Here is a 20,534-nt window from a genome sequence, read left to right on the forward strand (position 1 = left end):
TCGATGGCACTTGAATTTAAGTAACTACTAAAGTGAAATGCGAAATTCTATTTTACAAAGGTATAAATTTTCCACAATTTGTATAATCGATTTTTTATGGGGTCTAATCTCCCAGACAACCTTTGAAATTTACATTTTTTCATCCGATACGACTTTAGATTTGTTAAGCCCCTTTAAGTGAATACAATTTTAATATACGAGTATATATTCAAATGCCACATGCAAGTCCTCCATCCACCTCTCTGATAATGACGATAACATCAAATAACTTAAGGGGTTACATGGGTTTCCTCGACTAAAAAACAGCTTTTTTTCAAACATTTTTTTATCATACAAAAAATGAAATATTTTATTAGATTTTTTTTTGTTACAAAATTACCTTATTAAAAACGAATTTTTTTATTTTTTGGAAAACAATTTTAAACTCCGCCATTGCGACGCTATTTCCAATGACCTCTGGGAAAAAAGATGCGCCCGCGTTGGCAGGAGAACTCCTAACAGGATCACCTAAGGTGAAAATAATACGTGTTTTAGTTAAAACCATAACTTAGAACTTGGACGAAGGAAAAAAAAACTGAAAATTGGATTTTTGGCAGACATTTTTAGAATAAAAATGAAAATTTCACGACATTTATTTTTTCAAATAGTTGTGATCGAAAAAAGCCAGTAAAAAAATTGTTGCGAGCGGAAGCGTTGGCGCAGAAGGGCAGTAAGCTTCTTTTCGGCTGTACCAAACCTGTGGGAAAGGGTTGGTGAAGAGATATATCTCTATCAATTTAGTTTCAAAATTCCTGACATAAAATAGATGTTTTACAAGCCGGGGCTGCTGTCATTAAGGTGGCGGCAGATTTACTACTCCGGAGCGCAGTCGGCGAGCTCACTAAAAGTGAGTTTAAGGCTGGGAAATAATTGCCTAACCTTGTTATCAATGACATTTAATCATTTTGTGATAAAATTAGTATGCGTGCCAGGCCACTTCGGAATCGCAGGTAAAAGTGATGAGCTGATGGTGCTCTACTTTCCTCAATGTATATTTCTACTATTGCATAGCTGGGATTCGCGGGAGCTTGGCCAGCATTGGACAACAATCGGTTATTGCGTTGCCACAAGATCCTTTTGGGCTAAGGTCGATTGTAAGAGAACCAGTGAGCTCTTTTTGTCTTTCAGTAAGGTTAGTCTCTCCCCAGTTGTGGGAATTTTAACAGGACATTTACCCAAGGCCGATTGTAAGAGATCCAGTGAGCTCTTTGCTTTCAGTAAGGCTAGTCTCTCCCCAGTTGTGGGGGCTGGGGATTGTAAGGTTGAGAATTGTACCGGATGCAAAAGCTAAATGGAAGAAGATGAGGTGGAAACATCTCGATATTTCCTTCTTGAGTGTCCCGCGCTTGCGAGTTCAAGGCTTAAATAATTGGGAGCTTACACTTTCAGATATCTCACCGAGCTGGGTGGAATAGAAATTAGAAGCCTAAGCAAAATTGTCGACTTATAAGATCAATATAAGAGCTCTTCATATAATAGTCCAAGTACGATCCCTAGATCAGCCATCGAACCAAACCTAATGTATTCCGTTTATCCTGAAGGTGTGATAAAAATTTGCCTAAAGGGTTCTGAATATTAGAATGAAGGAAACGAAATTAAAAAAAAAATATACATATATATATATATAATAATGAATATTTATTGCTGAACAATCATGAATCATCGTATATTGAAGCGGATGTGTGTATTTGTAAACGTTTTCTTATATAAATTAAAGCCAATTTATGCCATGTTTAGAAATTTTAAAGGTCCACGCGAACCTCAGTCCATTCTTGTCGATATGATGCTTTGGCGGGAATACGATGTGTAATTTATTGCCGCTCAGAGACCACTAGAAATATAGAAACTAATAAATAACGAAATTTAATGCCAATAAGAAACACAAATTACATCGATTTGCGCATGCTCCATGCCCAAAAGCGTAACAGACATATCGGCGTTGCCGATGTCACTCATATCCTCCTCATAGCCGAATAGCAGTACATTCGATTTGGTATCTTTTGCCAAATTACCGATCGGATGCAAATCTATTTCATTCGTATCGTAGGGATAATCCAGAACGATCGCATAAATAATCGACGTTGAATTGCTTGGATCCAACTGTTGTGTGTACCACACATTGGGCGTGATGCTGTCGTTTTGGTACACCCAAGGTTTGCTGCCATAAATAGCCTCGCCGTTAACGCTCAACCATTTGCCCATATCACGTAAACGTTCCTCGAAGATGGGCAAAATTGTGCCATATTTCGTGGGACCCACATTGATGAGTGCGTTGCCATTGCAGCTAACGGTTTTCACAATTTCTAATTTGAAAAAAAAAAATATGAAAGATTGCAGAGTCTCGACTTTCAATCTGCTAATGTGTCGAAATTACCACCAATAAGTTCCTCCGACGTCATAAAATCATTTAGTTCGACATCGAAGCGCTGTCCCCAGCTACTTTTGTCCAGCGTAAATGCATTTTCCCACTTGTGCGCCTGCAAAATGCCGGGATTATAGCGATCTTGACAGTTATAGAAGTCGCCATGATGACACGCTGTGCCGAAACCCCAACGATCATTGGTGACAATGGTGTCACGTACCGGACTGTCATTATATAACCTAAAAATACAAAATATTTATACTATTGTAACACTACAACCTTCTCCAACGATATCTACCAAGCTATAAACTCTTCCGCTTTCCAATATTTGGCTGGCGCTTCCCAATCACCGTCGGACCATAAAATCTCCGGCAAATATTCATTGACCAATTCCATTTGTTCCGGACGCATTTTTCTATTCACATAATTTTGTTCCAAAAATATATGCAATTTATCATTGATATATAGACGATTGAACCATTCGAAGAGCGAATAGTATAGGCCGAACTTAAGTGAGCTCTCTTTGCGTATGGCGGACGAAAGTTCACCTGAATTGAGAGATTTGGAAAATGATTATGGACATAATTTGTGTTAATATATTAAAAGCTCACGAATTATGTCCCGCTTTGGCCCAATATCCATGGAATTCCAGCTAAAAGATGATGTGGAGGGCCAAAGTGTGTAACCGTCATGATGCTTGCTGGTTAAGACGACATATCTGGAAAGAAAAGTTCGTTAGAAATTTATAATTTAAGGATAATGGCCTCAGCTTCTTGGCAATCACCAGCTTCAGGATTGAACTAAATCGGAAGCTGCTATTAAATAGTTGAAAGTCCACATTTCTAGTAACTCAACCTATAAGCCATAATGCTCGAAAATCGTCTAAGCCCTACCATTAGAGGTCTCTGAACAGTTTTGATACTTGGAATATTCTAACTGAAGCTCCAACTTTTTGGGGAGTATTTTTTTCATACTTCCCCAATATGGTACTATATAGAGTCTTACAATTAGTACGGCATTTCGGTTTAGAAAACAACTGACTTGTTTTCTTCCTAATAAAGATTAATGCTCTTTCGAATCTTATCTATACTCTCTCAAAACCAGAGTTTATAAATTCTAGTTATTCGAAGATGTAACGGGTTTTTTAATAGAGACGCCACAAAAGTAGATCGATAGGGACAGCAAACGACGTCAAATTTTTCCCGCTCTTTTGATATTTCTCTTCAGTAAGGTTTGCCATTTCATCATGGAAAGATATACGATCCAACAACGAGTCGAAATTATTAAAATTTACTACCGAAATTCGGAGTCAGTGGCCTCAACTTTAAGAGCGCTACGTTCAATTTATAGTCGTCATAAACGTCCTGACAGATCAACAATTGTGCGTCTAGTGGACAAATTTGAATCCGCAGACACAGTACAAAATGTTCCAGTGAGACATAGAACTGTCCGTAGTGTCGAGAATATTGCTGCCGCTAGCGCATCAATTGAGGAAGACCCAAATCAGTCTATCACACGTCGTTCACATGCCTTGGGCACAATATGTAGTTCCAACAGGACGGCGCCACAATCCACACAGCGAATGTCACAATCGATTTATTGAAAACCAAGTTTGGTACACGTATTATCTCACGAAATGGCCCAGTCAATTGGCCGCGCGGTCGTGCAATTTGACGCCGTTAGACTATTTCCTGTGGAGCTACGTCAAGTCTATGGTGTATACGAAAAAGTCAGCGACGACTAATGAACTTTGTACGAATATCGAATGTGAAATCGCAGCAGTATCGGCCGATTTATGCTTTAAACGTTCCCGAAATCTTGTTTGGGAGGTTTGGCATTATAGGTTTCAATTGAGAAGATCGTATTGGTCTAAAAAATACATATACATGAGAGCATTAATCGATTCTCCGTGGAGGTCACTTGGAGCTTTCGAAGTTAATCTCGGCATCTCATTCCGAATAACGCTTGAATAGAAACCAGAAACGTATATATGTTCAACTCCAAATCTATTCTAAAAACGCGTTTCAGGAGTCCAATTTTCGGTATGGGGAATTTTTATTTCCTGACGTCAAAAGCAGAATTGGTTTCATTTTAAGACATTTTTGGAATTTTCAAAATTTCTAGAAATCTTAAAAAATTTTATCTTCCATTTTCACAACTTGCTTCTAACAATACTTCCGAATTCAATACGAAAATTTTTACAACACATTTTACTCACTTTGCTCCACTGTCGCGAAAGAGCAGCGCCCACTTTGTAGCATTGAACAATTCAGCTGTGAATTCATGAGCAAACTCCTGATAAGAGAAATTCGGCTTGTAGTTGTTTTTCATAAAACTCAAATAGTTGGGATAATGCAAATCTAAAATAAGAAAATCATTGATAACACATATTTACATACAAACATTTATGCTACGTGCCACTCACTTAACCAGTCCTGCCAGAACCACTCGGAACCGAAACTGGGCACCGAATATACGCCCCAATGTATGAAGATGCCGACTTTCGCCTCATCATACCAGCTGGGCAATGGACGCTTGTCGAGACTGGCCCAATTCGGTTCATAACGCTCTCCAATGGCTGCATTGTTAAAGGTCAAGCAGATGAAACACACGCCGAACAGCGACCAGCGGCTCATTGTTTACACGCAAATACGACGAATAGAATGGAAAATAAATTGAAAATATTGATATTGCATGTGATAATAGCTCTAGAGTGCAGATAAGCGTCGGCTCATAAAACGAGCGGATGTAAACAAACACGCCAATGCGAGTATAAAAGCTAGACTTGCTCGCTGAAAGTACAACTTGACACTGTGGGAGCGTTAAAGTTGTCGAATAGTAACGATTTAGCTTGTAGCTTCCCAAGTACACTCGGAAAAATTAATATGAAGAATATGTTATTATATTTATAAATTTTAAGATAACTAAATATTTAAGATAAATAAATATTTGTTTTTTTTTAAGGCATTAAGGTCAGTATAGAATTTTCAAAATATCTATTTTTTATTTTTTTTTTTGAATTTCCTTAAGTACATTTTTGGGCTCTAAAGACATTATTTAACTGATAGAATAATGAAAAAATAATGTTTTCCCTATTCAATCCGCGATATGTCGAAATATTTGGGGTAATCAGCTTTAAAGCTTCGTTTTTAATATATTCAAACTAGTCTCTCAGTTCTTGTGATATCGGTTTGAAATTTTGCACACGTTCTCAGCTCCTCAAGAAGCTTCTCATTTGTCGGTATCGCTGATATCGGATCAACATACCATATACCTGTCATACAAACTGACCGATCAAAATCAAGTTCTTATATGAAAAACTTTTATATTTGAGAAGATATCTTCACAAAATTTGATAGGAATTATTGCCTGACACGACAAAAGAATCTCCAAAGAAATTGTGCAGATCGGACCACTATAGCATATAGCTGCCATACAAACTGACCGATTAAACTCAAGTTCTTATATGGAAAACTTTTATATTTGAGAAGATATCTTCACAAAATTTAACAGGGCTTATTGCCAGACACAACACTGCAATCTCTAAAGAAATTGTGCAGATCGGACCACTATAGCATATAGCTGCCATACAAACTGGTCGATCAAAATATGATAAAAATCTTTTTATACGCTTTCATGCTATATTAATGCACCTGCGAAGGGTATTATAGTGCGTTGCAATCGATGTTAAAGTTTTTCTTCGGTTTTATTTACGGTTTTTGTGCTAATTTTTTATATTAAACCGACCCACCATATTAATATTATTATTTTACAAAGCACAAGTTCGATAAATACCGTGGAATTTCGAGAAACAAATACAAAATATGTAGAAATACAATTTTCGCCAACAATTTTGAGGTTAGTTTTCGAAATGGCCTAACACAACCGCAATAAATTACAAATTTCTTTCAAGTTCATACTAAAATGGCGTTTTTATTTGATTTCTTTTAAAAATATTAATGCTTGTCGATCGAAAAATCGTTTGCATGTGTATTTACAAATATGTATTGATAAAAGTAATTAATTTAAATTAAGTGTAAATACCAAATGCTTAATTTATATATAAGACGGTGAAAGCTTTTAACAAAATTCTATAAATGCGTTATTATCATGAAAAAGATACTAATTTAATGCAATCGAAAGCAATAAAATTGCTAAATATATTTATAACTATGTATGTATGTATGTATGTATTAAATTATATTGTATATATGTATATGTATAAATAGCATAAAATGTGAAATAACTTAATTACAATCAAACAACAAGTTAACATAATTTCAAAAAAGCTATGTATGTGTGAGTGTATGTGCGGAGTTCTTTGAGAACTCCTTTCATGGCTATGGAATCTATATAAAAATGTAATAATTTGCCCAGAGAAATTGTGACAGCTTTGCTTGTGTGAAATTTGTAATTGAATTAAATTGCAACTTTATACATTTATGTATGTATGTTAGCTATGGCATTTAGTCTATTGCATAGTATTGCTGTGTGAGTGTACATAGTTGTAGTTGTAATAGTAGTAGTTTCTTTTGTTAATCATGTGGAACTATTGAAGTTTATTTTGTAAATTCTATTGTAATATCATAGTTGTTGTTATATAGTTATTGTATGTATGTTTGCTTGTTTGTAGGCTGCAGCTTCTCAGAAAACAGTTACGTTAATGTAATTAATATAAATATGCAACTGCCAGTGCGTTTGAGTTATTGTGTGTTGTTGTGATGTGAAGTGCTTGACTTAATATATATATACTCATAATAATGAAAATTAATTATACGGCCACTCTCCGCTCCTCTTCTGGCAGTGAAAAAGCCTAAACTAATTTGTTATTGAAAGCTTTTCGCGGGTTGCTTTCCACTCCAATTCATAATCTCTCACTTGTTGTTTATACGACATTTTCAATATTATTATTCTTAGTTATTTCATGTTTTTTTTTTATTTCCACTTGGTATTTAGAATGCTCTTTGGTTGCACGCGTTGTGGTTGCCAGTTAAACCTCTCAACTGCAAGGCGCGTGTATATGCCTTATTCATTGCTTGACTGGTGTTTATTATACGAAATGCTCCAAGCAATTTTGATTTTTGTTTTTATGTGTAAAAATGCTCCAACTCTTCAATTCTTGGCGTTTTATTTGAAGCGCGTCACACAACCTACGGCTTCAAATAAATGAACCGTCAGTGTTCCTGTGGCGGTGTGCGAAATTCCGAAATCCAGTCGGTGACACGAAGACGGAAAATTTCCGTTTTAGTCAGTATCCAATCGCGGTATTGATGTGGTATAAACTCTACCAAACGATCGGCTATCTCGGGATTCTTGAACATAATCATGTAAATGACCACGACATTAATGGCCAGCAGTATGAAGAATGTGAAAACAGTTGTGAGTGCTGTGCTCGATTTGGTTATGGACTTTTTCGCCGCACCGTTTCCATGCTTTTTGGATTTCGTAGCCTTGCTGTTGGCATTTGTTGGTGCAATTTTCACTTCAGTGCTAATATCATTGTTATTGTTGTTTGTGTTTGATTTCTTTGATTTCGACTTAGCTTTCTTAGCAGTTGATTTTTTTGATTTTGCATTTTCAAGCGGTTTCTCTTCGACGCCAATATCCTCAGTTGGAGCAGTAGCGATCGTTAGCGCTTCGAGTTTGTACTGCTCTTTAGCCTTTTCCGCTTCGGCTTGCATGCGATTCAAAAATTTCACCTGTAATATGAAGCATAGTATTATTAAAAGTTATTGTAGGTAATTGAAGGCTTACGGTATTTCTAGCTGAATCCTGACATTCTTTGGTGGTGAGACAGAAGCCAACCACTTTAGCTAGTGCTGGCGTTAAGGGGTTGCCTTTCAAATCCAAATATCGTAAATTTGTTAAATTGCCAAAACTTAGTGGCAGATGCTCCAATTTATTATCGTACAAGTCCAAATGTCGCAAATTGCGTAGTAAACCAAATTCCTCGGGTAAATAACGTATTTGGTTTTTACTTAAGTCTACTTTGACGAGACGTGTTAGCGTGATGAAACTTTTCTAAAATGTAAATAGCATTCATTATTAGCCGTATAATGGAAAATAATTAAAATTTTGCATATAACCAGTTATTTCATATAACTGTTGAATTGCAAACAAAAATAAAATAACAAAACATCAAATATTTTTTGGCATTGAAAAAAAAATCTATCAACATCAACATACTCCCAATGAAGTGATACAATTGCTCGACAAGTCCAACACAGTAACCCGCTTAAAAGAAGCCTGAAAAGAAAAAGTGAAAAGTTTATACTTTATTCAACACAAAGCAGATCTCACACTCCATCTGCAAGTTGTAAAAAAATATAGCACACAAGGATACAAAAAGGCACACAAAACCAACTGTTATGCCAACAAGCAGTAGCAATTCACTTTGAAAACACCCCTATGGTTGAATGGAAAACGATTCGTTGCGATAAGGGTGCATCTATGAACTGGGCATATATAACCAGACAACTACATACTAACTTGATGTGTATATGCTTGGAAAGGTGTGGGGTTCAATATGAAAGTGAAATTTTTTCAAGTATCGCATAGATTTTTCAACCAGCCTTTTTACATTCATTACATGTACCATAATTGGAATTTAATACATATTTCTCGTAATGCAACTTGCAAATGATTAGTTGCAATTATAATTATTATGTACTTACTATCTCTCGCACCGGTATCTCGTTAATTCCACTCAAGCTCAAATCACAAACATTATCGTCGACCCTTTCCTTAACATTTACTTTCACTTTCTCAGCTTTCGGCATTTTGTTTGTTGCTTATTTCTATTATTTTAAATAATAATTGCAAACTTTAATAAGCACGCTTTTTCCAGCTGCCTTCTGCAGAATAATTTTGATTTGCAATACAATTTTTATCAACAAATCCAAATATATTGACGTGGTTTTCTCAAGCAGTAGCAGCTTATAAAGTTTAAGGTCAAGGATTTGGTGTTGTTTATGTCACAGCGGGCCGGCAGCGCTACCACTTGTGCTATCATTTGTGTGATGCCTGATTGCTATTGGAAAATATTTATTTTAACTCAAATATTGTTAACCATTTTCAAACGAATACTACTTAAGTAAATGTAAATATTATACAAGTTCGTAAGAGTGGGGACAAATTTAATTATCTTATTTATGAATATAAACGTGTTAAGTTAACAATTATATGCAGTTACGTATCACAAAGTATTAACTTTTTTGTTGACGTGAACATTTTTGACTTAGTGGTAACACTGTCACGCGAAGTAAACAAATATTTTGTTTTTGTTTTTTGTTGTAGTAAAATAATTTAGATTGCAGAGAAAAGTTCTCTAATAAAATGTTTATGTTTTTTAACGCACACTCCTTTGATTTGGAGGAAGAACCGCGTGTTATACGTAGACGTTTAAGGGATAACACAAATGTGCTGGATTTACCAAATAAGGAGTATGTCATTTATTCACTTCTAATTTTCTTTTAAGCCTTAACAAAATTCGTTATATTTCTACAGATTTGTCAACCAATTTCGCGTGAGTAAAGAGGTTTTTAAGAATATTTTATTAGAAATAGCTCCCAAAATGGAAAAAAAGTTCCGATGCACATCTATACCAGAAATGACCAAATTAGCTTGTTTCTTCCGTGCTCTTGCTGGGAAATATCAAAAGAATGTTGGCACAAATTCATATACTTGTGTATCACAAGGCATGACTTCAAAAATCGTGGGCGAGTGTTTGGAAATTTTTGAAGATTCATTTTGCGGCAAGTGGATATGTTTAGAAATGAATGCAAAGGAGGAATCTGAAACTAAACAAGCATTTTACAGAAGCACTGAAGTACCTAATATAATTGGTTCTGCTGATTGCACCCACATACCAATAAAGCGTCCCACAGTTGAAGTAAGACATCTATACCAGAATAAAAAAGGATCGTTTAGTATAAATACGCTAATGGTAAACTATAAGACAATACAATATAATAACATAAACTTTACATAAAGCTTGTGAAAATATAATAACAGATTTGTGATGCAAACTTGGTGGTGCGATATGTGGATGCAAGAACGCCGGGTAAAAATGATGATGAATTCGTTTGGCTTCAAAGTGGTGCAAATGCGTATTTGAAATCGTTGTATGATGCCGGAAAACGAAATTTCTGGATTATAGGTGACAACTGTTTGATTATCGTATACTAATGTATGCAGACAAGATTCAATAACATTTTATATTTGTAAACAGGCGATTCTAACCTGCCACTACAACCGTATTTGATGACACCGTATCATAATCCCACTGAGACTTATGAAACTATTTACAACGAGAAACTGCTTAAAGCACAGAAATTCATAGAAAAATGTTTCAACACTATTAAGAATAGATTCCGTTGTATAGCGGATGGCAAAGCGGTATATTATCTGCCGGAGAAAGCAACTAAAATAATTAATGTTTGTTGTGCAATTCATAATGCGTGTATATTTTATAAAGATAATTTGGAATTCGGTAAGACAATAGCTATGAATTTAAAGAATGACAATTGTTATAGTAGCACAGAGTTTGAAAGCGATATCCATGCAACGGAGGAAACTTTAAAAATAAGAAAAAAATTAGCTAAAAGTTTGAAAAATTCCAAAGATTGACCATAAAGTGAAAATGATGTTAATAAGTTAAAAAAAAAAGACTAAATATTATGTATTTTGGTAATCTCAAAACTTGTATTATGTTAACTTTTATAAATAATATTACTTAACACCTATTAAAAAATAAAAACTCTTTTCAAAGTGAAAAATACTTTTAGTCCTTATAAAGTCATACAACTCTTATAACTCCGCCATTCTTTCCATAGCAGCAGCCTGACGTTCAATAGCTACAGTTTGTCTTTCCAGCAACTTCAATTGTCTCTCCATTAACTCTTCTTGTCTCTCGACAGCAGTTGTTAGTTTCTGTAGTGATACACTCTGTCTGTCCATTATTTCTATCATTTCTTTTGATATTTTCATGTATTGTACTTGGTGTTGTAATTGACGACGAAATAGAAAACTACTATGATCGCCGTATTTTCGCTTACGAGCGCCAGTCGTGCAATTTGTGGATGGTGACATAGGTTCTGCTTCTACAGATTCCCCATCGGACAAAGCGGTGGCTAAAGGTGGCGACATTTTGGGGATAGTAACCATTGGCAATGATTTGTCTGCAGGTACACCAAATGTTTCACCAATCGGTTTTGCAGCTTCGATGAGTTCAAGAACCTTCCCCATTGCCTTTTCAGTTTCCGTTAGTATATGCTTGACGCAACCCGCTTCTTCATTTTCTTCCATCTTCTTTTTTGTATTTAATTTTAAACTACGGAAAATCTAAATTAAAAATTGGTTATTGAAAGAGTGTGTGTATGTCTTCTTCAATAAATTACTTTTTTCCATTCACGTATGCTACGTTCCGGTGGTCCTATAGCATTAAGTTTTTTTGCAATTCTTTCCCAATCCTCTTGATTGCGTGGTGGACCAAATGCTGGTGTGTGTTTACCTAATTCTGGCTTCTTTTCGATCTCTCTCAATAATAAAGTGTATTGATCCTTCGTTGGTTCCTTCATGGCGCTGCTGAATGAATTTGATGCTGATGGCAGTTCATCAGATACGGCACCAAAACCATCGCCAAACTCTGCTTGTAGTAGGCCGGCCACCGTTTGTTCCAGTTTGGTTAAGGGATATTGTTGAAAATGTTCATCACAAATTTTTTTCTTGGTTTTTGCCTTATAGTTAATCCATACCTGCGAATATGTACATATGTATACAAATCTATAAAGTGCAAAACAATTTTGTATATCTTTTTAAATATTACCCTCTGCCATTCTTTGCCTGTCCTACGTGGTGGCCCAAAGTTGTTAAGCTCGTCCGCAATTTTGTTCCACTGTTCCTCTACTTGCAGCTTGCTTTGTCCATATATTCGCGCTCTTCGGGCAATTTGAGGATTTTTCTGCATCAAATGCACTAACCGCTCGAACTGTTTTCCGTTTGTTATTTTAAGTAATCTTTGAAATAAATATCATTTATTAGATATTTATTCTTGTAACTTCATATTTTATTTATACTTACGAATTTTCCGCCATCTCTCCGACACAACGGCTTCACTCAACAACGCAAACTATATTGAAATGTTGGTATACATATATGTATATAAAATGGCGACTGGCGACTGGCGACTCAGTTGACTTTGGCTACCTTGCACAATATACCTTTGTAATATTTATTATAGTATACGTTTGACAACAACTATACTCGCGCTAGTATAGATTCACAAAAGGAGTGTTTTTTGAAAATGTTTAATAGTATTCTTGTCTTTTTATTTCCATTTTATAACATAGGTTCCATATTTTATTAGAAAAATTAAATTAATGGAATTGTATGCCACGACGCTGAAGTAAACGCTTTACGTGATAGGGTAGGTAAGTGTTGCCACTGTATAAAACTGGATACGTTTTTCTTTTTATAAAATTAGAATAGTCTTACCACATCACTTGAAACTATTATACCCATAATGTTTCAGTATACTAGATATAGTTTATATACATGTATTAGTATAGTTGCCTCTAGATAACCTTATATCGAAATATATATTATGAATGACTAATGGTAACTTGCCACAGATAACTGAGACGACATTCGTTCGCACTACAGGGTCTAAGTAACCGGAACGATCTTGGATTTTTATCCGGCCAAGGAATTTCAACTCGTCATTATTCCTAGAAATTATTTCCGAAATGTTTCCTGTTGTTACAGCAACAACAACGCCAGTCGCCATTTTATACATAATATCTACGACGCTAACATTCCATATTATATATTCCATATTCTCGATTGGAAGTAGTTTTTATTGAAGTATTACAAATCCAAATCAGCGCAATGAGTCCCAACAATAATAAAGACTTAAAACCAAATGGCAGCGCTACAAGGAACCAAATCTGGTTCTACTCGACGTAAACCGAAGCAAGTAAAAGCTTCCCAACCTGTATCGGAAGAGGTGGCTAATCAACCTAGGAAAAGGAATACTTCAGGCAAAATATCAGGGGACTAGCGCTATCTCTAGGAAAAATCATACCAAGGGGAAACACCGAAGCTTTTAAACCAGCTTATTTGTCGATCACACCTGCACCTGAACGTAGGTAGGTAGGTAGGAGTGCCGCCCTATCCCGATATTAATGGATGCCATTCTTGTGGAAGGATGGCGCCATTGAATGTGCACGTATTCGTTACTTTTGTAAATGCAAATCGTCCGTTCTAGCTACCAAATAATGACGCGGAGGACTGTCATCACGCCAGTTCCTCAGTTTTGTTTTCTGCCGCTACAAGAACCGGTCTACCTAACAGCCTAAAATATTTTGCGAGTTTCTAACTTTAAATACCATATACATATTTAATATCTTAGAAATGTTCTAAAATACTTTATGAAGTTTTTAATTTTTAATTAAATTTTTTTGTTTTGAAATATTCTTATGAATTGACTTTTTTTAATATTACTAAATAATTTAATCATCCTGAATTTAAAATTTGTGGCTTCTCCCTAAATTTTCTTTTACATTAATTTCCATATGAATATCAGAGCTCAAGCAATTGTATTTTGTATTTAAGTTCCAAATAAAATATAAGAAATAAAGCAAAAATCTTTTTTTTTTTCAAAGTAAGAGAAACATTATTTATTAAATGTTGTCATACACAATTTGTGTAATTTAATAAAAAATAGTTTAATCTTCCTCTTCTTCAGCAGCAGCACCGCTGCCTCCTTGGTTCTTCTTCATGTTCTTCCTCTTCACGCGACCTGGACGGCCACCACCGAAGGGCGATTTCAGTGAGAAATCAATGTGCTTCTGCGAGTCCAAACGCACGACAAACGATGGAATGTTTACCACTTGTCTGCGAACGCTGTAGAAGGAACGAAAAAAAACATGCCATTAATAATTGCAATTCTCGAACAAACACAAATTATATGCTGAAATATATAAAGCTGTTCAGTTTTTGTAACTTACGCGTTTCATAGTTTGCGCAAACTTTTACAAGTTTTTTTTTTTTATAAAGCAAACTTATTTTGAAAAGACGTTGAGAGCCGGTGCAGACTATGCTGTTCGACTCCCAAGTGGTCTTACTGAACATATTTTGTACAAATTCTCAAATCCACAGTTGCATACTATCGCAGATATTTACCGAATGTGTCTTTGACGGATGAGAACGCGAGCATGATGTATGGACTTGGCCAAACCCAATTTGAAGACTTGAGTTTGCAAGCGACGCTCCAAGAAATCTTCAATTTTCAAACCCAACACGTAATCGAGCTTCATGCGGGATTCATCCAACACACCAATACGTACCAAACGACGCAACAAAGCGTTACCTGCAAAACAAATTTCACATTATTTAGACTTGCTTATTATTTACAAAATTAGAAGTAGAACAAAAACTTTTCAGTTAATTAAGTTTATCGTCAAACTTTTTTTCAGACAAGAGGTGTCAAATCTGCGAAAATCATCACAAACAATTAGTTGGCTCATATTAAGGTTTAAATTACCTTGGAACAATCTCTTCTCGTCTTTCTCATCGAGAGTCAACAGCTCACGAGCAGCTTTACGGATTTTAGCCAAAGCGTACTTGACACGCCAGACCTCACGCTTGTTGCGCAAACCATATTCACCAATGATTTTCAACTCCTGATCTAAACGTGCCTTTTCATAAGGGCGACGTGGTGTCACATATGTCTTCGAGAAGACAGACGGTATGCGTCCGTTGACCATCTTTCCACTTCTTTAACCGAGTGCTAAAATTGTAGAAATCTCAAGTTAGTTACAAAATCACAATTTATCGCCAACATCTTTAAAATGGTGCTAAAAATTTGCCATTCACTATAATGTTCGGCATTTTATTTCTTTATAAAATTAATATTTCATGCTATAATTATACATAAGCAATAATTTTTAACAAATTAGAAGTGTTACAATTTTCACGTACATTCGGCTCAACGATTGAAAAATGAAAGAACGAATTATGTGAGTTCAGGAAATTCGTTGAACGGGCTGTCAATTTGACAGCACGAAATGTGGGAAGTGGATTTTGGAATGTGGTAGTAGAGTTTTCTGTAATAGAGAACCCTAGTTTTGTACACAGGGTGGGTTGAACGATACAAAAGTGTATGTATTCAAATTTCTACACAAAATTGGCAATTTTAAGACGTTTTTTTTGCTATATAAAAGGAATTCACATACTTTGTGTTAATTGGTTCTAACTTCAGTTTATTTAATTATGAAATGTTGTTGAGAAAAACGATGTGAGCCCCGCTACAAATTAGTGATATGTCAAAAGTTCATTTGGGGTAGCGTTCAAGCATGCTTGAAAATTTAATTCTTTTTAGTTGTTTTTTGTGAATACATATATGTATATTTTATCTACATACAAAACTAAGTTTTCATATAAATAATATATTTTATTCCAAACGTCACTCGGCAACACTGTGAACGGAAACCAAAATTCAAAACAGAGAACCGAAGCAACGGTAGCAGCGCTTAGCACGTTGCTTTCAAGCATTCTGATTGGACCAATTCAAAGCGTCGCGAGAGAAAAACTAATATCTCAGAGATACTTTCACACTCGGCTTTCAACACAGAGTGACGCAGCAGACACAATTCTTACCGTGACGTAGAATTTGTCTTTAGTCAATGCAATTTGTATGCGGAAACGGGTTTCACAAAACAGTTTCTTCAAGTGCTTCCTATAGTCCCACACAGCTGCGGGTCACCCAGTGCACTGTGCCAAGCAACAGTAGAGACAACAACAACAATGATGGGGGCGACGGTGGCGCTGCGGGGGTGGCCATACGAACGTACGGCAAACGAATGGCCAAAACAGCTGCCGGTGGCTGCATGAGGCAACAGCCATCTAGCCAGCAATTGGCGCTGCGGCCACAACCAAAGCTAGAAACAACAATTGCCAACAGCCGCTGCAGCAGCGCCGTCGTGCGGAGCAGTGCCAGCGCTAGCGACAGCACCAACAGTGGCTGTTTGCTGCGCCAGTTGTTGTTCGGTGGCCATACCAGCTGGAACTCTCCGCCTGTGTGAAAGCTTTATCGCTCGCTCATTCGAGTAGTAGCAAACGAATTGAATAATTACGAATCAAACGCGCGCCGTTATAGCCAAAGCAAATCGAAAATTTTGCCGAAAAGCATTGTGTGTTTGTTTTTAATTGCATTATTGCATCAACAATAGCGAAACGCGTTTAAACATGCAATAACTTGCAGTTGTCAAAGTGCCGTCAGCTGTGTTTTGTTATTTACACATTTAGAACAACAGAAAATAGTTGGAAAAAAAATAAAATAAAAATCACAAATTACGTGCGAGTGTCATCTTCTTTTATGTGTTTGCCAGCACGAAGAAGGCGCATTCTTATTTTGTGCTAAATATATAAATATAAACAAGTGTGCATGTAATTGTGTGTGTGTGTGCGCTTTAGTACTTGCTTTGTTCTGTGTAGTGTGCGTTTTGTACTAAATCTAGTTGCAAGTGCTGCAAGTTCTTGACGCGTTGCAAGCGCAAACAGAGTGGTTAGTCGACAGTCGTGTTGTTGGCGTTCCGGTTCTAGTTAAAGAACGAAAGTGAAGACGCCATACTAGAACACCAGCCGCCGCCGCTTTGTGGGCACGTTTGGCATTTTTAAACGCCCGTCGTGCGAGAGTCTTTTGTGGATTGTTGCTTGGAAGTTTTGTGTGGACGCTAAAAAAGATTGGCTTCTGCGAATAATAAAAAAAAATATTACATTAAAAAAAGTTATAATTTCCGGTTTCATTCATAAGATCAGTGTTGTGGTTTAAACAGTATAAACACAAATTGGCAGCGGCAGCAATTGTGGTTGCGGTAATTTGCGACAAATCTTGTCAAACAACGCAAAGTGAACAAATTATTAAAGAAAAAAATAATAAATTTAATATTTTTAAGTGAAAGAAAATTCAAGTATAAATAAATAAAAAAAAAACCAATAACAAAGTTAAAAAAAATTAAAAAGCAAAAAAAATACAAGCATAAAGAAACAAAAAATAAAATCAACAAATTAAAAAATATATCAAAAAACCTTAAAATTTAAATAAATTACAAAAAATCAAAAACCTCAAAATCAAAATAAAATACAAATGTAAAAAAGCAGAAATTTAAAACAAAAGTTTTTGGCGTCCACTCACCCCTCAGTTTCTGGTCGTTGTGTCTCACATTTCCAAGAATTGGCAGTTAATTTAAAAGAAACCACGAGAGGTGAGCGAATAAAGAGATAAACGGCCCAGCGCAAAACAGCTTAAAAAACAACACGTATGCCAACAACAAAAATAAAAACAAAGTGAAAAAACAAAATCGCCGTGTGTGTGTGTAGAAAAAAGTATGCAAATTAAAAAAATGCCGGCTGCGTGTGTATGTGTATGATTTAGCCAAGCGAACGAGTTTCCAATCGCATACCAGAAACGTCAAAAATTATTGAAAACCAACGCAGACCGTATGTGCGATATTTAAATCAGGTAGGTACATATGTACATACATACAAACATGTGTCCATACTTTGTATACACTTGTGCTAATGTTTATGGCAATAACTCGGCCAAAATTATGCAATACTAATTAAACGAAAGTCGATTTCGCGTTGTAAAACGTTTATAAAAACATAAAAAGTTTAAAAATCCAATTTTGTGTTGGAACGGCTTGATATTGTATTGTGATCTGTATTAATTTTGTATTGTGTTATTGTGAAAACGAAAGTCGCATTGTTTGTTTGGTGTTTACCATACCCTTTCTCAAGCCTTTTCTGGCGATTGCTGCTTTTTTTGTTTACTAAAATTTGTTTCTTTTATTTTTTACTGATTTAATATCGAATATTATTACTCGAAAAACCAAAAAAGATGCTAATACACTCGCCTGTGGTAAGACTTTAAGTGGCTTTTAGACTTTTTCAAAGTGATCCACAGATTATTATTAGGAGATCCATGTAATATGGGTTATATCAAACAAGCATCCCAGGTTAAAGAAAAAAAATTATTTTAATAAAAAAATAAATAAATTTTCATAGTTTTTAGAGAACACGAGTGTTACTTACGTATATTTTCTTTCTCTCTCTCTCGCAATATTAAAATAAATAATTAAAAAGGAAAGCAAACAAAAATAAATATTCTGGAGTTTTCCATAGAGAATTTTTTTTTGGTTTTGATTGTTCAGATTGTATGGCACTAGAACCGATAGTGATCCGATATCGACAGTTCTGTAAAATGAACAAGCAAACTTACAAATTTAGCCCCGATTTCATGTTCCGTTGTGGAGGCTAAACTTTCTGATCAATTATGATCAATTCTAAAGATAAATCTTTCACAAAGATTTTGTGAAATTTTCAAAGAAAAATATTTAAAACTTGACTATGCCGACGTCATTTTCGGCAGTACCTCGGAAAAAAGGTGGGTCTGCATTGACAGCAATACTTCTTATAGGATCATCTGAAGTAAACAGAAATAATAGGCCATAAACTGGATATACGAAGGAAAAAAGTAAAAACTATTTTTTATCAAAAACAAAAAAATGCAAATTTTTGTGAAAATTAATTTTGCTTTTAATAGTTGTAATTAAAAAATAATAATTCGTTAAAAAATTTGTAAATTATTTCTCTTGTGGCGCCGTCTTGTTCGAACCAGATATTGTCCAAGTCCATGTCATCCAATTCGGGCCAAAAATATTTGGTTATCATTGAGCGATTCTCATTCACAGTAATGTGTCGCTATTGATCAGCATGGATTAAGTACGGCCTAATGACGCTGCCGGCCTGTAAACCGCACCAAACCGTAATTTTTGGACCAATTTTTGGACCAATAACGCATATTTTGCTTATTGATGTAGCCTTTCAGCCAGAAATGAGCCTCATCGCTAAAGATGGTTTTTCAAATCTTTTCACAAAATTTGCCACAACGACATCACAGAGATGTCCAATGCTTGAGAACGACTTGTGAGAGACTGATTTAGGTTTTCCTCAATTGCTGCGCCAACGGCACCTATTTTCTCGACACTACGGGCACTTCTTTGCTTCACTGGACGTTCAAAGTGGATTCAAAATTTTCCACTGAACACTCAATTGTTGATCTCAAAGGACTTAAAGTTAAGACCACTGACTGCGAATCTCAGTAGTAAATTTTAATAATTTCGACTCGTTGTTGGATCGTGTATTTTCCCATGGTGAAATGGCAAATCTTACTGAGGAGAAATGTCAAAAAAGCGTGCAAAAATATGGCGGCGTTTGCTGTCCCTATCGGTCTACTTTTGTAGTGTCGCTATTGAAAAACCCGCTATATAGCTGACCTCGAGAGCGAATTTTTTCCGGACGGTCTCTCCAAAATGATTACCCGGATCAGCTTAGACGTTTAAACAATAAAAAAATCGATTTTTTGAAACCGTGGAACCCGTGTAACCACTTATGCACCTATCCTAGATGATGATAATGTCAGACAAAATTCAGGAATATGGTCTCAAATCATAGTTCTGAAAACAGTAATATTTTTGTAGAAAAAAAAATTTTTTTGAGTAACACACGATCTTCGATGGCGCTAAAAAACAAAAAAAAATTGTATTGTGTATTTGTATTTTGTATATTGAAATATGAAAAGTGTGAAAGAAAAAATTTGTTTCAAAATTGCACTTTTAAATATCGTTCATATACCTAAGTATATCCACTAACGCACTCTTGAATTTACTCAAGTTTCCGAAATAATCCACTAATTACCTTTCTGCAATAATATATAACGATTTAGTATTTTTTTGAGCCAATTTTCTTAACTCTTCCATAGGAAAAGCTCTATAGAATATACTTTATTACTTAATTTTCGGAATTTTCATATATTTCTGTGGGCGGTTTGGCGCCAAAAATGCTATCGCCACGGCTGAGCGACCACCAATTCATTAATAAACCAGAACTGGCAGACGAATGCCGAAAGTGATGTGTTGAAAAAAGCATATAAATGCCAAAATCAAAAATATTTGTGTGTGTTTATCACCAAGCATAGTCAAAGCTACATTTTTTTTAGATTTTTTATTACTTTTTGCAACAACTATAATAAACAAATTAAGGAAAAAACAAATAATAATAAACATAACAA

The 20,534-nt window shown here is 35.4% G+C and overlaps 6 protein-coding genes across 7 annotated transcripts in view; 2 read left to right on the forward strand and 4 right to left on the reverse strand.

The window, feature by feature from the left end:
* Nucleotides 1-1,654: 1,654 nt before the first annotated feature.
* Nucleotides 1,655-5,205, reverse strand: LOC126761069 (putative alpha-L-fucosidase). The gene is made up of 7 exons (XM_050476995.1): nt 4,827-5,205; nt 4,620-4,761; nt 3,013-3,119; nt 2,700-2,949; nt 2,414-2,640; nt 1,930-2,342; nt 1,655-1,870 (listed from the first exon to the last, which is right to left on the reverse strand). The coding sequence occupies exons 1-7, from the start codon at nt 5,035-5,037 to the stop codon at nt 1,751-1,753; spliced, it is 1,470 nt and encodes a 489-aa protein (XP_050332952.1). The 5' UTR covers nt 5,038-5,205; the 3' UTR covers nt 1,655-1,750.
* Nucleotides 5,206-6,991: 1,786 nt separating this feature from the next.
* Nucleotides 6,992-9,388, reverse strand: LOC126761079 (leucine-rich repeat-containing protein 59). The gene is made up of 4 exons (XM_050477008.1): nt 9,076-9,388; nt 8,588-8,647; nt 8,156-8,422; nt 6,992-8,100 (listed from the first exon to the last, which is right to left on the reverse strand). The coding sequence occupies exons 1-4, from the start codon at nt 9,178-9,180 to the stop codon at nt 7,576-7,578; spliced, it is 957 nt and encodes a 318-aa protein (XP_050332965.1). The 5' UTR covers nt 9,181-9,388; the 3' UTR covers nt 6,992-7,575.
* A 258-nt stretch (nt 9,389-9,646) lies between these two features.
* On the forward strand, nt 9,647-11,180 carry LOC126761077 (putative nuclease HARBI1). Its single transcript, XM_050477006.1, has 4 exons — nt 9,647-9,843; nt 9,908-10,346; nt 10,415-10,559; nt 10,632-11,180. Exons 1-4 carry the CDS (start codon nt 9,737-9,739, stop codon nt 11,027-11,029), a joined length of 1,089 nt encoding a protein of 362 aa, XP_050332963.1. The 5' UTR covers nt 9,647-9,736; the 3' UTR covers nt 11,030-11,180.
* On the reverse strand, nt 11,078-12,835 carry LOC126761075 (uncharacterized). Its single transcript, XM_050477002.1, has 4 exons — nt 12,482-12,835; nt 12,228-12,417; nt 11,800-12,156; nt 11,078-11,743 (listed from the first exon to the last, which is right to left on the reverse strand). The coding sequence occupies exons 1-4, from the start codon at nt 12,493-12,495 to the stop codon at nt 11,210-11,212; spliced, it is 1,095 nt and encodes a 364-aa protein (XP_050332959.1). The 5' UTR covers nt 12,496-12,835; the 3' UTR covers nt 11,078-11,209.
* Nucleotides 12,836-14,048: 1,213 nt separating this feature from the next.
* Nucleotides 14,049-15,477, reverse strand: LOC126761084 (40S ribosomal protein S9). The gene is made up of 4 exons (XM_050477013.1): nt 15,383-15,477; nt 14,946-15,191; nt 14,585-14,771; nt 14,049-14,305 (listed from the first exon to the last, which is right to left on the reverse strand). Exons 2-4 carry the CDS (start codon nt 15,166-15,168, stop codon nt 14,128-14,130), a joined length of 588 nt encoding a protein of 195 aa, XP_050332970.1. The 5' UTR covers nt 15,169-15,191; nt 15,383-15,477; the 3' UTR covers nt 14,049-14,127.
* Nucleotides 15,478-16,460: 983 nt separating this feature from the next.
* The window catches only part of LOC126761066 (capon-like protein), a 324,975-nt gene continuing 320,901 nt past the window's right edge, over nt 16,461-20,534 (forward strand). For both annotated transcript variants that reach the window (XM_050476992.1, XM_050476991.1), the window contains exon 1: nt 16,461-17,924. The gene's annotated coding sequence lies outside the window, so the exon portion shown is untranslated. The remainder of the gene's footprint in view (nt 17,925-20,534) is intronic.

The sequence above is a fragment of the Bactrocera neohumeralis genome, chromosome 6 (assembly GCF_024586455.1).
Source record: "Bactrocera neohumeralis isolate Rockhampton chromosome 6, APGP_CSIRO_Bneo_wtdbg2-racon-allhic-juicebox.fasta_v2, whole genome shotgun sequence".
NCBI classification, from domain to species: Eukaryota; Metazoa; Arthropoda; class Insecta; order Diptera; family Tephritidae; genus Bactrocera; species Bactrocera neohumeralis.